We start from the raw sequence: 17,061 nt of genomic DNA on the forward strand, positions 1-17,061 counted from the left end.
TATTTCTGATGAAATGAAGAAATGAAAGTATATGAATTTCACTACAGTGCTATCTCATAGAGTTGGATCAAGTGCATTTAATATTTGCAAACCATTGATCTATAGCCAATATTTTCTACTGTCCAGGAACTCAGTTGAAGGTCCTTTCTATCACCTGCTTCCTCAGATAATTTTAACGGTGATGCTAATTGTTTAATACTAATTATTTAATCTAGGACCTTTCAAATGCAAAGCATGTGCTCTGTCACTCACCTATGATCCAGGTCATGTTCCTTTGCTTGTTATTGTTGCTTGAGGGTGGCCTGTTATTATCTTGCCAAGCGTACACATTTGTAAGAGAGAATTTATAACAAGCAACACTTTATTAAAAATATTATTGTGGCAGCTTCAAACAGGGGGAAATGATGCATTAGCTGCTTCTGTAGGCATCTATTGCTACCTTCATAGTATGGGGTGGAGAACCATTGTCAGCTGTACATATCAGATGTGCAGAGAGACATCAAATAAAACTCATTATATTTGTATGTTTTCAAATTATTATAGTAACCACCTTGATAAATTCATTTCTGAAATGAAATATAGAACATGAATCCCATAATACACAAATCAGTGTTAAATATAAAAGTTTACTGCCTGTTCAGAAGGTTAGATCAGATGTGATTGCTTAGATCAGGGGTAGTCAATCTTTTTATACCTACCGCCCACTAATGCATCTTTCTTGATGGTCAAATTTCTTTACCACCCACCAGTGCTCGATGGAAGGAGGATTCAACTTGTGCTGTAGAACCCCCTACTGCCCTCCTAGAATCCTGAAATGCCCACTAGTGGATGGTAGGACCAGGTTGACAACCCCTGGCTTAGATACAACCCCTGGCTTAGATGGTAGTACTGTACTGATGGGTGAAATATTTGCTATCTATAGCTGTATGGACTTGTGCTCATGATTTTTTATTATACACTACCCACCTGGGGTCGCTTGTGTGCTCTTTGGAAACTAGATCTACAATCCGATAAATAGATTTATTTATTTATTTTGGTTAAACTCCAGTTCATCTGGTTTTCCAGTGAAGTTGTGACCCTGCAAGTAATTGAGTGGGTGACCTTACATCACGGAAGGTGACCCCAATGTAATCTGCTCCAAATAATCTACTTGTGAATTAGCACAGAACTGGACATTTTAACTTTTTTTTTTTTGCTTATATAAAATTTCCACATTTAGGAGGAATAAACCATTGTTAAGGGCTACCCAGAAGCATCTGGTTGGACATTGTGGAAAATAAGAAGCTGGACACAAGAAAGACCTTTGGGCTGATCCAGCAGGGATCTTGTTGTGCTCTTATGTTCATTGTAGCAAAGGCAAAAATAATAATAATGTCTGTCTAATTAAGGTCAGTCTCATTTCCAACAAAATTACTTTTGATAGTTGTCATAATTATGGCTTAGAAAACATTTGTCACAAGACTGCTCAGCACCACTCATTTCTATGTCCTTAAATAACATTCAATATTTGACATTAGCAAAACAGTTTGTTTTGAATCAAAGTCATCTACACCCTCCTCCCTTTACAATTATGGAAGCAATTCTTCTGGCCACTTACGTTGATTACCAATAAATAGCTCATTTGTTGCAATGAACAGAAATTACCGGGCATTAATAGGGAACTAAGGGATTTATTTCAGTTACACCCTTGTTTTGCTTTAGAATTCTCCCTGTTATATCTTTTTCCTTATACCTAATCTTGTTTACAATACAGCTGTATGTTTCATGCAGAACTTTCCCCAAAACTTTTTCTTTTTAAGGTTATGATCAGCTCACAGGTCTGCCACCTAATTTTGCTTTCTGATTCTCTGTCCTTTGGAACTGTGTAACATCAGAATTAGCACTGAGAGAGAAATGTCGTAAAACATAAATGGATAATTAGCATTGTAAGCAGTGCATTTTGAAATGATCTTAGTAAAACTAAACTACCCAATAAAATTAGTACCCAGCACCATGCCTGTATTCCATGACAGCTTTTTCTGTCTGTGCTGCTGTATGGCATGCTTCCAGATCTCTGTTGTGCTGACATTTGCTCCTGGGAGGAGGAGAAGGAAAAGGGTCCATAAGGTTTCTACAGGCCTAGACACTGTAAACATCTGCTAGCTTCATGAGCAGCTTGCTGAACTAATTCATCAGGGAGATTCTCAGCCGATCAGCATTGCCATATTGGTAGTTATTTTGTGGGCCAAAGGGGCACACCAGCAAGTCCAACAAAATCATGTATTTCAGTATTCAAAATTGCCATGTTTTAAGTGTTTTGCTACATAGAATGGCATCTAAATGATACTAAATATCTGTGATGAACCATATATACAATCCAAACAGATTGCATTGGTAGTTCTAAGCGTATATAATACAGAAGGACAACATTTTAAGAGGCAATTTCATGACATACAGATGGAAAGAAGTCAGCTAATAGAAATGGAAAGAAAGTCAGCTGGAATCCCCTGTGGTGAAGTGAGCAGAAACCTTGGCAATTTTTCATAGTTTTTAATTTACTCATCAGAAGTAAAGGCAGTGAATGCTGTTTAATTTCCCCTTTGCTTCTACTTTATGCAATGTATAAAAATGTGAGACATTTTTAAATTTGCATTTTCATAGCCCTTAAAAACTGGATAATGTCAGTGAAGTTTCCATTTTTCCGCCACCGAAAGGTACCATGGTGCCACAAAATATTACTTCTCAGTGCAGTGCAGTTTTCAAATAATAAAACACCTCAAATGTGTGATTGAGAGGTACATATAAATGTGAATTACAGGTCCTAGTTCAGAGCGTAACTCATTCATACTGTTTTATATGTGTAAATCTCCAAACTATAGCAAGTTCTATCATAATTTATATCAGTGATTGCACTAGCAGGCTGCCTATGCATAAGTAGAATAAGCAGCGTTCCTGTAAATCTAGCTTGGCATTGCTAAAGCCATGAACATCAAAGAAAGTAAATATTGACATGATGGGTGAAATTGTTAATAATGAAGAATGCATAAATGATCAAAAGCAGAAAACATATCTTATTAGCCACTGGGTGTTTTGCTTGCCTTCAAGCAGCAGAATTATTTTCTTTGTGAGATATTCTGAATTACTCAGGATACAGCTTGACAGACATGGGCATTTGTTCCATTTCTTCTCATTAATATTTTGCCAGAAATGAAACATGCATGTTTGTCTTCTCAGCACTGCTTCAGAGATGACACCCCCCTTCCCCCACATAGAGATGATGCCAGTGTAAAACAAGCATATACATCATATTAAGTACAGCATGAAACTTTGTTTTGCTGCAAGAATGAAGCCACAGTTAACTATTTAATTTTCACTGTCTCTGGATTTCTGCATTTCCTTTCCTTTTGACCCCACTTATTACATCCCCACTCCACACCATGTGTGTGTAGATAGGCAGACAGATTCATGCCATACATCTGTTGCAGTGGGCTCTAGTCCACGAAAGCTTATGCCATAATAAAGTTGTTAGTTTTTGAAAGTAAATAAAACTCCTGGTTGTTTTGTTAGTCTGCTGCAGCCGATCAACACAACAACCCCCTGGACCTTTTTTTCTTGACTTTTTAGTCTTTTAAGTGTTCTTCGTGTTACAAGAAAATAAAGTCAGCTCTAGACTTTGTGGATTTGACCTCAAGTGGCAACCCAACTTAACGTTCTCCATGTACTTTGAGCTACATTTTAGCATCATCGGTTTAGGATCATATTTCACCTGTGTAGATATGTCCATATACTATAGTGCTGGTGCTTGCTTTTCAACATCCTGCTAAGCTTATTCCAAACTCAGTAATTATTACCAGGATGTATTTGTTTTTATTATTATAACCCTTATTGTTTCTCTCAGTGCAGGGTATTTTCATTTGTTGTTTCTTTCTTCATATATATTTCTTTATGCATTCTATATGGTTAACTAGAGCCACAATTTGGAAAGTGCTGCCAGAAGACCACTATTTTGTTTAATCAACCTCTAAATGTTTCACAATATATATGGTTCCAGTTCATGTGCATTGTGATTCAGAGGAATTTATGCTTTTGTCCCTCGGTGTGGATTACTAATTCAATTCTCTTCATGGATGCGGATGTAGGTGGTAGAATAAATACATGTTCTTTTTACTCCTTCAAATAATTGGTAACAAGATAGCTGTTAAGCTTCTGCACATGCTGGAGCCACATATGGCAAAGCAAAACCATCACATTTCCAGCTAATGAGAAGTATCTAGGTGAGACTGGAAGACAGAAGGGGAAACTGGGTAGATTTGTGAGGGACATCAAATTATAATTCTCCTTTGAAACAGCATGATCCATATTTAGCAAGGCGAATAAGCGAGTTTTTTCACCAGTAGAGAAGCAAAGGAAAGGAAAAAAAGTTATAATTTATTTACTATTGTTGTTGTTGTTAACAGTGAAATCTGACCGGGAAAAAGCAGTTCTACACATCAACGTACAAATTATAACTAACTTCTTCTAGTTCTTATATGGTGTATTTTATGTATTTAATCCATTTGTATCTCAGCAGTTTCTCCAATAAAATCAAGGGGTCATGCATTGTTCTCCTGCCTCTCATTTAATCCCCACAACAGCCCTGTGAGGTAGTTGAGGCTAAGAGGCAGTGTGTGGCCTAAGGTCACCCAGTGAGTTTTGTGGCTAAGTGGGGACTTGAACCCTGGTCTCCTAAATCCTAGATCAACACTCTAACTGCTACACAACCTGTAACTCTATAACAGTGTGTTGGGGGGGGGGCTCATTCCCTGATTTATTAAAAAGGCAGAGAAATCCAAGCAAGCATTTAGAATGTGCTTTAAATGTGTTTCATTTTTTTCTGTGCATAATCCCCCATCAACCATTTGACTTTCGTTTGCCTGGTTACTAGTGGATCCAGACAAAAAAATGACCATTATTGTGCTCCTTCAGTGCCTCTATCCATAAACTGCTTTCATACTCATATCAAACACAAAGTTATGACTGCTTTCATAGTTAGGTTTTACATACACCGTATTGCATCAACAGACGCTGGGAAGCAAGGACCATTTTTTAAAATGCTGGAAGAATGAGTGGAAAATGTGGAGAAGGAAAAATGTGTTTTATATGTGTTTTCAGTTTTAAATTTTTAATTCAGGCTCATGGATTTAATTATATTTAATATTTCATTATGTCTCAGTTATTTGAATGTGTTTTATTTATAGGTGTTGTTTTACTGCATGTTGCCCTGTGCCTCTTTTGGATTAAATAAATAATGCAGTATATGATACATTTTGTTTTTAATATGTCAAAGGTGATATTCAACATTATTCATACTTGGAGCATATTGTATTTTATCAATTTCCCTGTGAACTTTGGATGAAGGGTAGCATAAAAACAAAATAAATAAATAAATCTTTAAAAAGTGTAGACCTGGTGAAATAATACTTTCCATAAGTTTTCTTCCCTTTGGCAATGGAGTTTTTGCTGCCAGCACGATGCAAATGCATGATTTCTGAATCTATACTTGCTCCAGCACAGGTCATTCATTCTCTTTTTGCATGGAGCCCTGGCTCCACCTCCTCTGTGTTGAGTTCCACCACCAAAAGTCCTCTCCTTGTGACACAGTAGCTGCTGGTTGCTTCTCTAATTTATCTCCAGTGGCCCCTCCTGCACTACTCTATAAGGATGACAGCTTAAGGGGCATGGGTGGAGCTTACCACAATCACATGAATATTGTGATTCTTCATCATCCACAGATATGGTAAATAGTTCAGATATTGAGGTTGTTTTCCCTGAATTGCTTATCTTTATGACAAGGATGGACAAACATTATAGAACAATACTAATGTTTCTTAGGTTTATTTCCCCTGCAAATAAACTAATAAAACAACAGTTACCCAATGCACAAGCCTCTGGGAGACTAAAGCTATTACTATTCCACTATAAGTTTTAATGTAATGTTTTGTTTTATTTATTAAATTTTATACTGCCCTTCATCCATGGATCTCAGGGCAGTTCACAACATAACATTACATTATAAAAACCACAAAACTGTTTTCAGAAACATCCCTACGTATAATGTGTTGCAGTAACCTAACCTGCATTCTTTTTCTTATATATCCTCCCTGCAGGTAGCCAAGGGCAGTTTCCACTCACACAGAATGTTACAGTTATCGAGGGTGAAACAGCAACGTTGACCTGTAGGGTTGATCAAAATGATAACACCTCCCTCCAGTGGTCAAATCCAGCTCAACAGACTCTGTACTTCGATGACAAGAAAGGTGAATATGCTTTGATTTCTAACTTACTTAAGTAATAAATAATTTATTGATTTTAAAAAGTATAAACTGCTTTAATAATGTCCTACAGTTTTTTATTTATTTGCCAAGAATTGCTCGCTTGAGCACCATGATCAAATCCAGGAGTCCAATGGAGTGAATCTGTCCAATGGAGTGAATCTGAGGTAGGGCCAAAACCAGGCTTTATTTTACCCAGGTCAAAGACCCAGTTTGGAATCCCCCTCCAGAGCCTCAATGACACCTCTCTGGAGGCTTCAATGGAGCAAAATACCTGGATAGCTCCCCTCAGTAGCTATGGCCCTGACTGAGGCAAGCAGACAAATGAACGATAAATAAGTAATGTTAAAACTGATAGTGGTGGTTGCTCAAAATATGTTCGGCTGAATGCAGTGAAACTGGCAAACACTGGAAGTGAAATCAGAAAAATGTAAAGATGTTGATGTTTGGACTATGTTAATGCCTCTTGGTTCTGATTGCTAACTGACTTGTTTTCGCTCCGCTGTTGGTTTTTTTGGGTATGGGCTGGGGAAACTGGGTCCCCAGTTTTCCGTGACAGTCTAGTTTTCCTGGCATGTACATCAGATACTTGAAATTATCCCCACCCCTTGGTTCTGGAGGCTGTTCCTCAATCACTGAGCAGTAGCATGGAGGACCCAGGCTTACTCAAAACAGTGATGGTGTGTTTATGCCTCATGATAGCGACAGACAGCTGCCCTTATAGTGTGATGGCCAGCATTGGGGAGAACGAGAGAGAGAAGCAGTGAGAAGGAGCCACACTGGCTGACTGCTTCAATATAGTGACTGTCCTTCTAAAAGTATGGCACCCAGCACCCACCTGATTGTGCTGTTTATTTGGCTTCCCACTACCTACTCAGCCATAGCCCATGACCAGGTAGGACCATGGTCCAGATCTTGATCCTATTGCTGTTGGTTGTATGTGTGCACCCATAGTGCAAGAGAACATATTTTTGTGTTGCCTATGTACTTATTTCCTTAATCAAATAATATGTATGTAGCTGTAGTCCACAATATGGAAATAATGATGCTGATCTACATTTTTTTTATTGTTATAAGGATTACCATAAGATAAAGTATGGGAAGCTATTGAATACTTTTATTATATATTATTATACATTTAATTAGTTTATATTTGGTCTCACTTCTATTACCTATCTGCTCTATGTGTGTTTTTAGTTTTTTTATCATCTGTTCACTTGGGGTTAGACTTGCAGCTCATTATTCCCCATACAAAAATGGTTTCTAGATTCCTTAATTCCTTGACTGCATAAAGTTTGTGTGACTTGACCTGTGGTCTGTAGCCTGGACTACCTTTCTAGTATTATGTGCTTTAAATGTAGGTTGTTTCCTGTTTTCTGACTGTAGTCTGGCTTTATTGTATCTGTGGCATCCTGATAGCATGTTTAGATGGCATTACTTGCGGGGTAGGGATTGTAAGCAAATGTTTCTGTGGGGTCTTCCTCCTGGTCAATACTTATTTAATTACTTTTCCATTTACCTTAAATTTGGCCTCAGTTCTCCATTTGAGTACTAAAACAGCTACTTCACATGTTATAGACATATGCAAAATACTGGTGAATTCTACACAGAAGTTTTATATCTGAATAGTCCACTGTTAATGTGAATGCTGTGAATAATAACTTTAAGTCTGGAGCATAAAAAAAATTAAACACAGGTCATATATTTGGCGCTCTTTTTGACTTGAATGCTAAAATGAAGCAACAGTTCTGAGCCTTCAGCTGGAAGGGGAAAGAAAGAAAGTGCCTAAGTGTGGCTATTTGCCAAGACTATGGAAGGACCCCACCACATTCTTTTACTGTGAAGTGACAGCCCCAAACAAATACACAGGGTTGGCAAATGGCTAGGAGACATGACATGCAGGTGTGGAATATGGCAGATCCCTCCAAGATGCTGAGAGGTCAGTTTTAAAGCATGGAGGTTAGTTGTATAGGGTTCTGCCTTAAATGTGGTCAATAAATCCCATATAGAAATACCTTATTCTTCAATGAAAATATCAGATTGAATTACAGTGCAAAAATGCAGTTAATATTAAAGCATTAATATACTTACAGATTTTTAGTCTGAGACACAATCATGCTTATACTTGGTGTGTGTGTCCGTGCTTTCAAATGGCAATAAGATTCATTAGAAATCTAGAAATCATAAAATATCAAAAAAGAAAGGTAATTCCACAGCCACTCGCCCAGAGGCTTTTTCTCTGGAACAGAAACAGATTACTGTATTGGATGAAACAATAGAAAGATGATGAAAGGAATATTTTAGCAGCTCAATCCTATGTTGATCTATTCAGAAGTCCCACTGAGTTCAATAGGACTTACTCCCAGGTAAGCGTGCAATAGGATTACACTCAATGAATATCCTGAGGATTGCACAAAGGTAGCATAAGCTCCACTCAATATGCCATCAAGATACAATGTAAAGTTTGCAAGCAGGGAAGATACCTTTCTGTTGCCCTTATTGAGAGAAATAGAAAACTTCTCCACTCCCAATCATTGATGTTTTCCTTAGAATGACGTCAGCACTGGCACTGCTGATGGCCTTTCGTTTAAGGCTAGATGCAGCCCTTTCTCCTGAAGTCACAAACCACCCTCATTCTGAATGTCCTCATTCCCCACACAGACAGTGTGGAGGCACAAATAGGATTCGCCCCCATTAGGGAGAGACCTAGAATACGAACACTGGCTTGTTTTGTTTGAAGGGCTGTTGAAGGGTATTTCTAGAGTAGATGGTCAGTTATTCAGCAAAAGTGTTCCTTTACTTAATTTATGGGCAGCAGCAGAAATGGTGACAATGAATAGAGGAAGATTAAATTCATGACCTTCAGTATCATGGCATGAAATTGAAATACCCTAATCAAATTGCTCAGTTAGCTACATGCCATGTGTTACAGTGCAAAATAAAGTAAAGCCAGCAAAAATCTAATATGAAAACTCAGCATTTTGTAGCATTTGAATGTTATTTTTAGATAGGAAAGATGGTGTTGTAGTTAACAAATGAATTTGGAAAAGGAAAGGGCCATGTTCAAATATATTTTCATCTCCTTCTGCCCAAACACCTCATTCTTTGCATTTGTTCTGTGTTAACAGATTTAATTTTGCAGCACTTTCTCATATGATTTATCTCATGGAAAATTTGACTTTTCATCCAATCATGTGATGTATGGCAAGAATCATGGGCACTTATATACCTTCTTTAACTTGTATATCTTATTTAATATACTATATACTATTTTTAAATGTCCTTTTTTTAAAAAAAAGTTTTGCAACTCTTTAGCTGTTGTCCTATATAGAGAGATTATTATGTCGATTCACAATTCTGGTCATTGATCATAATGGTACTCTTTAAAAATATATCAGCTTTTATATAATAGATCAGTGAGAAAAACATATTGACAAAGTGCAATTCAAGAAAGAATATTAATTTAAGTGCACACATAAAATTACATACAATGATGAATTAAAATATGCATTTAGATTGCCATAAAGCAGCCACATTGGCCAATGAGAATAATACCGAAATCCATATTAAGACAATATCTTTATTACCAACCAAATGTCACTAAATAGTATACAAGCCTATTTTGTGCTGTTTGTTTGGTCTAATAAACATATTGTTCCAATATGGATTTTGGACTAAATTAACAGAATTCTAGTCCAGTATCCTGTTCTCATAACAGCTAACCAGATGCCTATGGGGAGTCCACAAGGAAGACTGGAGCGCAAGCTGATTCTGTTCCACTTGTTCTCCCCAGGTACTGGTACTCAAGTAGTGCACAGCCATTGTGACTATTAGCCATAGTTAGCCTGATAATACTTTCAGGTGGTCGCCATATTCATCCAATGATTTGTCAATTTTAAATTTATCAGCAAGGCCTAGAGATTAAGTTTCTTGTTATCACTGTATGCCTCTGTTCCTCAGACTCCCTTCCTGTGCAAATTAGTTCAGACAAAGAGATCTGCCCTACAGGGTAGATGGAGAAAGAAATTAGGCTTTATTGTGCATATAATTTTTAAGGTGAATAATTGTGGCCTAAATATTTATCATTCCTCTGCTATGAAGTCAATAGACTAATTACCTTTCTATGAATCTTTTTATCACTCTAAAAATAAGAAGAACTTACAGTATCAAAGCTGCTCAGGATAGCAGGGGAAAACCCTGTTTCTTTTAACAGCATGATGAAGAGTTTTCCTATGTACTTAACACAATGATGGTCTGAAAATGAAGGATAGGAGGTGAAAAGAGTAAAACACTGCTCTTTTGAGCTGAACCGTGGGGAATTTCTGGAAGATTTACAGCTGTATTGGCTCATTGCTTAATCAGAAGGCAGAGATATGTTCTCAGTGTGTGTTCGTTTCTCCTAATGAGAGAGACTATTAAACTAGCCCAAATGATATATCCCCCCCCCCCCCAGTTTGGTATGAACGTCTTTCAAATGGATTCTATTTTATGTCTTCATTTTACTTCTCTGCATTTTCCTGTACTGATGACTTTTAGGTAATATATAGGAATGTGGCTCTGGTTAGCTGTGGATATTTCCTATATTTATAATCATGGGAACATCTAGGGTCTTACTGCAGATTAATATGCTCCTAAAACACATCATTCCCCCCCCTTTATTTATTTGATGGGTTTTTTAAAATTCCTGCCAAAGTAGCAGTTTTTGCTTTCGTACTTAGGAAAAGGAAAACCTTGACACTGAGATTAAAAATCAGATCACCATGTTGTCAGGTTGTAATGAAGGGTGTTGAGAGGACCACACAGAATCCCTCCAGTCTTACTGAATAATGAGAGAATATTCAGTCAGAAATAAATTGATATATAGCCACTATTTTCATGTATACAACTGCTCTAATGCCACACGTTGTATCTGTGCTGGAAAAGCAAAAAGTAGATAAAAACATGTGCAGGATGGGAAAAATGAAAACATAAATATTGTAGTTTAAAATTTAATAATAAAAGACAATATGCATGCAATACTGTTACATTCATTCCCCCCCCCTTTCTTAACTGCTTCCAGTAATTTCAAAAAATAATAATTTAAAATTCATTAAGGATCTACAGGAAACAGTGGTTAACTTATTAGCTTAAATAGTGGAAGCTGTGTTCTGTGCTTCTGTATATGTCACCTGTTATGATTTCTGCTTGGCCTACTTAAACAATGTAAATAAAATAGCCCTTTTTTCCTGTAAGGGACGGAAAGCATGTTTTTTATCTTGGAGTGGTACAGAGACTGGGGAGTGAGGTTTGCACATGTACACATTTTCAGCAGCCATGAATGCTGATTTCCCCATGAGAAAGATAGGCAGAGCAATCCTATACACTGATTAATTTAAGAACAGAGAAACGCCACAGCTGTAATTTAATTTGCTGTTGGTTGTTAGGCGGGGATATTGTTTAGGTGGAGGGGGGGTGTTGCTGCTGAATTTAATGTTTTATATCTTTATTTTAGATTTTATGTTTTATGTGGAAATTGTTCCAATTTCTTCATGCACATTTTGGTGCTTTGTTTACATATCCTCCAACATTGCTCAGATGAAGATAGGGCATTTCTCACTCCTCATAACTGATCCTCCTCAACCCCCATTTTATAGCCCTCCCCCACCAAGAATTATCATCATCATCATCATCTTATTTGTAAGCTGCCGTTCCATAGTTACAACAATGCTCAAGGCAGCTTACAGCATGGCCAGATTTACATAAATACCAACATAACAAAAGTCATAAACAATAAATAAAACACATCAAAAAGTACACAACCAAATGGAAAACAATTTCCACATAAATCATAAAATCTAAAACTAAGAACACAGCATTAATATCAATCACAATTTAAAATGACATAGATAGAAAATAAAAGGAATTAAAAAACCAGACAAAAACAGAGCCCTCTCTGCCCAGCAGCAGAACTCCTTTATGGAGCCTGTCAGGCCCTGCCCCAAGCCAGGTGGAGAGAGGCAGAACAGGGCCCTTCAGGCTGCTAGTCGGTCAGTCCTGGGCCGTGTCCACCACCACTACACCAATGGGACACAACACACACACCCTCCACCGTCCAGTGAAAACCTCTTAATGCTGATTTTATTTTATTCTTTGGTAGATTTACAAAAAGAAAAGCACACATCAATAAATTTTGGAAAAGGGCAAGATTAAACACAGACACACAAAGCATTTAAAAAATAAACAAACCCTGTGCACCCCCCTTTCTTTCTGCCCAGGGTAGCCTTGCCCTCTGCCTGCCCCTCAGAGTGAGGCTGGGCCTTGGTGGCAGCAGGCTCTCCTATTATTCACTAACTCTCCAGCAGTCACTATGAGGTGCCCAAGGGTGGAGACTGGCAGTAGCGGCCATGGAGAGGCAACAGGATTATACCTCACAGCCAGTCAGAACAAGCATCAGTATAATGGTTGAGGAGCCAACTTCACCTGTTGAACACCAGTCTGAAGAGGGAGAAGGAGTGAGCCCACCTGCAGCTGATCATCCATCAGAGACAAAGAGCAGAATGCACTGATGAGAACCAGCTGGCTCCAAACCTCTTAAACAGAGCTCTCAGCAGTAGTCAGATGCTGGAAACAATGTCTGTAGTTCCTAGCTCTACCTTGCAGCTTTCTGCCCTCCATCTGGGCTCTTGGCTTTGTGATCATCTGGATTCCCTGACCACTAGACTGTTTGACTTCATATGTGGATTCTGTTCTCAAGCAAGTGTTCCTCAGAAATACCTATCCCCTGCTTGCTTGCCAATATGACTCAGACAGGGCTATGGCAACTGACTCATCTTTTTTCTTGAGCTCTTCGGTGGCAGCACTAGCAGAGGAAATAGCGACGTTCTGAGACCAAATCAGAAGCCAGGATGTAATTCTGGGACTGTCCCTGGAAAACAGGGACAATTGGAAGGGTATGTCTTTATTGTTTATGACTACTTTTGTTATGTTTGCAGTTAGTGTACTTTTTTTTTTACGTGTTGTAAACTACCTTGAGCATGGTTTTAACTATGGAAAAGTGGCATACAAATAAAATGTTTGATAATTTGATTAATATACTCCTTACTTGCCAAATAGCTTCTAAGTAGTTTATAAGTAGAAAAGCTAGTTGCGTGTCGAGGTCCCCCAAGCCACCCCTAAATAATTCACAATTCACACATAATTTTTGTTTAAGATTTTTGGCATAATTAAAATACATAAATGTGAGTGGTTGCTTAGGCACTGGTTATGCTTATCTGTCCCCACGCCCAGGGACAGAACTGACTTCCGGATTCCAGAGAAAGCCAGTGAGGGAAAACAATATTGGGGAAAGCATGGAGCCAGGCACCAGACCCTCACCCCCGCCCCCCGCATGCTCCCGGCGGCTTGCGCAGCCCTAAGCCCCATTCAGGAGAATGGACGAAAGAATGGCAAGCCCCTGGATTCCTTTAACGGAATTCCCTTGCAGCAGCAGCATTGGAGGGGCAGGCACCGCCAATCCTTACCCCTCCACCAATCAATTTTTTAACCAATGCCTAATTGTAACCTTACAAGTTGTGACGATTTGCTACGCAGTAGGCAAAAACCAAATGGCACCAGCCAATCAGCCAAATGGACAAAATTCCTACCAGGCCCCTGTCCCAAAAGCAGACAACCCCATGACAGGCATAGCAAGGTCAACACAATAGCCCTAAATTAGGGAGGGTGGGCGGATGATCCGATGCATGCAGCAAAAGAGCCCAGTCAGTGCTGCGTGACTTGATTTTATAACCTTTGGTCTGTCCCCCTAAATGGCAACACCAAAATTTGCCCAGTAACCCAGCTGCCCAATCACTGCAGATGGTCACCCATACTAAGCCGCCCAGCGACAGAGGTGTGGCCTATCAGACCCCACTGCAACACATGCTCTCTATGAAAGATAACACGCTTTATTAAATATGCCTGCACATAATTAAAATACACGATAAAACAATTTAGCTTCCATACCCAGGAAGCTTAGATGCAAGCCATTAACCAATAGTATCTGATTTGAATCAAACAGGAAGAAATGGTTAACTGAGACTTCTTGACTTACTTGCTTGCATGCATGAAGGGATGAGCAATGGGGTTTTATACTGGCAGGTGAAAATCATGCATATCTCATTCTGCTAAAATGAGATTTGATCATGCGAAATTGGCCGTTGTCTGGCCATCGATTGACTCTGGAATATTTAGCTCAAAATGGAAAGACAGGTGCTTTTGAAAATATAGGTGCTATACTTTATTATTTTCAAGCATAATAAAAACTTTTAAAGACAACAATGGCACCTTGTTATTTTTAATCTTAAAGAACATACAAAGCAGTTTAGGATATATAAGAAATATATATCCTGTTATATAACAAGTTTTTAACAAGGCTATCCAAAGTCCCTAATCCAGTAAGCTCTTGGAATGGTTTCCTTGAGTCTGGGGTGGTTGTCTCATTTGGTCATTGCACCACATGTAAGAGATGAAAGGTTGCCAAGCATTATAGGAGGATAAAGAGTCTGTTTTGCCCCTGGGCATTTGACTTGAAATGTCAGTTAATGTGATTTCTTAGGTATAACATGGGAAAGACTGGGAAGTAGTTGGAGCTCTGTTCCTAGCTTGAAATGCCCTGTTAGGCAACACAAGTATCCCAAATGTCAGTTATTAATTAATGGTTATCATAACATAACAATGACATGTTATATTTAATTGATGAGTCATACTCTAGGAGTAGGAATCTCTTCAAAGGTTTAAACATTAAGGCCCTCTTTCTGTGGAAGCACTTTAGTACTGCATGTCAATCCTTTTGTCTTCTGAGGTAATGACTTGAATCTTATTCAGAGAGTGTCACCCAGTGCATAATTATCTTTGCGTTACTATTCAAAAACAGAATGTGGTTGATTTCGTTTAACTTGACAGCCATGTTTCTTTGGCTCAATAAATGTTATCAGGCATTCTTTGGCTGCTTCTATTGCATCAGCTTTAATTAGTTTTTGATTGCTGTTAATTTCACAGCCTTTCTGTTTAATAAATTGCATCAAAAATGCTTTAGTTTTTGTTGCATCAACTTTAATTAGTTTTGTGCATTGCTTACTTGATTTTATTTGGTCTCTTTGAAGGAACATGTCCCCCCCTTCCTTTCCCAGCATCTTATTCCTTATATATTTCCATGATATATATGGTGTCAGTGATGAATAGAGCTAATTGAGTCCTCTAATGACAGCACACATGTAATTTATTTTTGTCTATTTATTGAATTTATATACTGCCCTATACCTGGCGGTCTCAGGCAAGTTCACAGAATAAAATCAAGATATAAAACCACAAAATACATAATTAAAATAAAAACAAGCCAATTGCCCCCTCAAAAAAAGCACATTTTAAAAAGGCATAGGATGTAAATCAGATCAACCAAATCCCTATATAATTGGGATATAGATGGCTCTATAAAATAAAAGATGGCAACTTATATTTTAGCTGCCATCTTCCTCGGCATTTAGTAAATATTCCAATTTTTAAAGTGATCACACTACCAATCTAGGCACTTGGACAACAATGTATCTGCAGTTTTTTAGTCCTGGGTAAAAAATTTTACAATTAGGACAGAGTCTTTTTTCTTTCTTTCTCTGCAACAAAGTATCTGATGTTAGAGTGGCTGATTTCTTCCTTTGATGTTGTTATCTAGTTACATTTATTTATTGCATATTTATAAACAACTTGGATTAAGGTATTGAGGAGATGTTCAACAAATCTGCATATGGTACCAAACTGAGAGGGGTAACCAATGCCTCAGAAGGCAGAATCAGAATTCAAGTTGACCTTAACTGATTGGAGAACTAGGGCCAAACTAAAAAAAAAAAAAAAGAATTTCAATAGGGACAAATTCCAGGTCCTATACTTAGGCAGGAAGACAGCTGCATCAATAAAAGATGGGGATGTTTGGCTTGTCTGTAGTACATATGAAAAAGATATAGGGGTCTTAGTAGAAAACAAGCTTAACATAAGTTAACATGAATAGGATGCAGTAGCAAAAACAAAAATAAACAAACCAAAACACTAATGCTTTTCCAGGCTACGTAAATCATACAGAAATATAATGTCCAGATCAAGGGAAGTAATAGTACCACTCTATTCTGCCTCCGTCCGAACACAGCTAGAATATGTGCAGCGAAGTGCAACCAATATGATCAAGGGTCTTGAAACCAAGCCTTATGAGAAACGGTTGAAGGAACTGGGTATGTTTAGCCTGGTAAAGAGAAGACTGAGAAGAGGTGTGACAGTCATCTTCAGATATCTAAAAGGTTGTTATATGGTGGATGGAGCAAGCTTGCTTTCTCCTTCTCCGGAGGGTAGGACACGGACCAATGGATTTAAGTTACAAGAGAGGACATTCTGACTAAACTTCAGGAAGAACTTTCTGACTGTAAGAGTTGTTCAACAGTGGGACAGACTCCCATGGATGGTGGCAGATTCTCCTTCCTTGGAGGTTTTTAAGCAGAGGCTGGGTGGTCATCTGACATGCATGATCTAGTTGAGATTCCTGCATTGCAGGTGGTTGAACTAGATGACCCTCTGGATCCTTTCGAACATTACAATTCTATTATTTATATCCCACCTTTCCTTCAAGGAGCTCAAGATTCTATGCTTCCCCATTTTTATCCTCACAACAAACCTGTGAGGTAAATTAGGCTGAGAGTGAGTGACTGGCCCAAGGTGAATGTCATGGACAAGTGGGCACTTGTCTCCCAAGTCCTAGTCCAGCACTCAAACC

The 17,061-nt window shown here is 38.3% G+C and overlaps 1 protein-coding gene across 5 annotated transcripts in view; it reads left to right on the forward strand.

The window, feature by feature from the left end:
• The window catches only part of CADM2 (cell adhesion molecule 2), a 372,090-nt gene that overhangs the window by 223,001 nt on the left and 132,028 nt on the right, over window positions 1-17,061 (forward strand). For all 5 annotated transcript variants that reach the window (XM_083737012.1, XM_083737014.1, XM_083737015.1 and 2 more), the window contains one exon: window positions 6,126-6,275. In XM_083737012.1, the coding sequence (XP_083593138.1) occupies window positions 6,126-6,275 (150 nt within the window). The remainder of the gene's footprint in view (window positions 1-6,125; window positions 6,276-17,061) is intronic.

Source organism: Podarcis gaigeae, assembly GCF_964106915.1.
Source record: "Podarcis gaigeae genome assembly, chromosome: 4".
In the NCBI taxonomy this organism is placed as follows: domain Eukaryota; kingdom Metazoa; phylum Chordata; class Lepidosauria; order Squamata; family Lacertidae; genus Podarcis; species Podarcis gaigeae.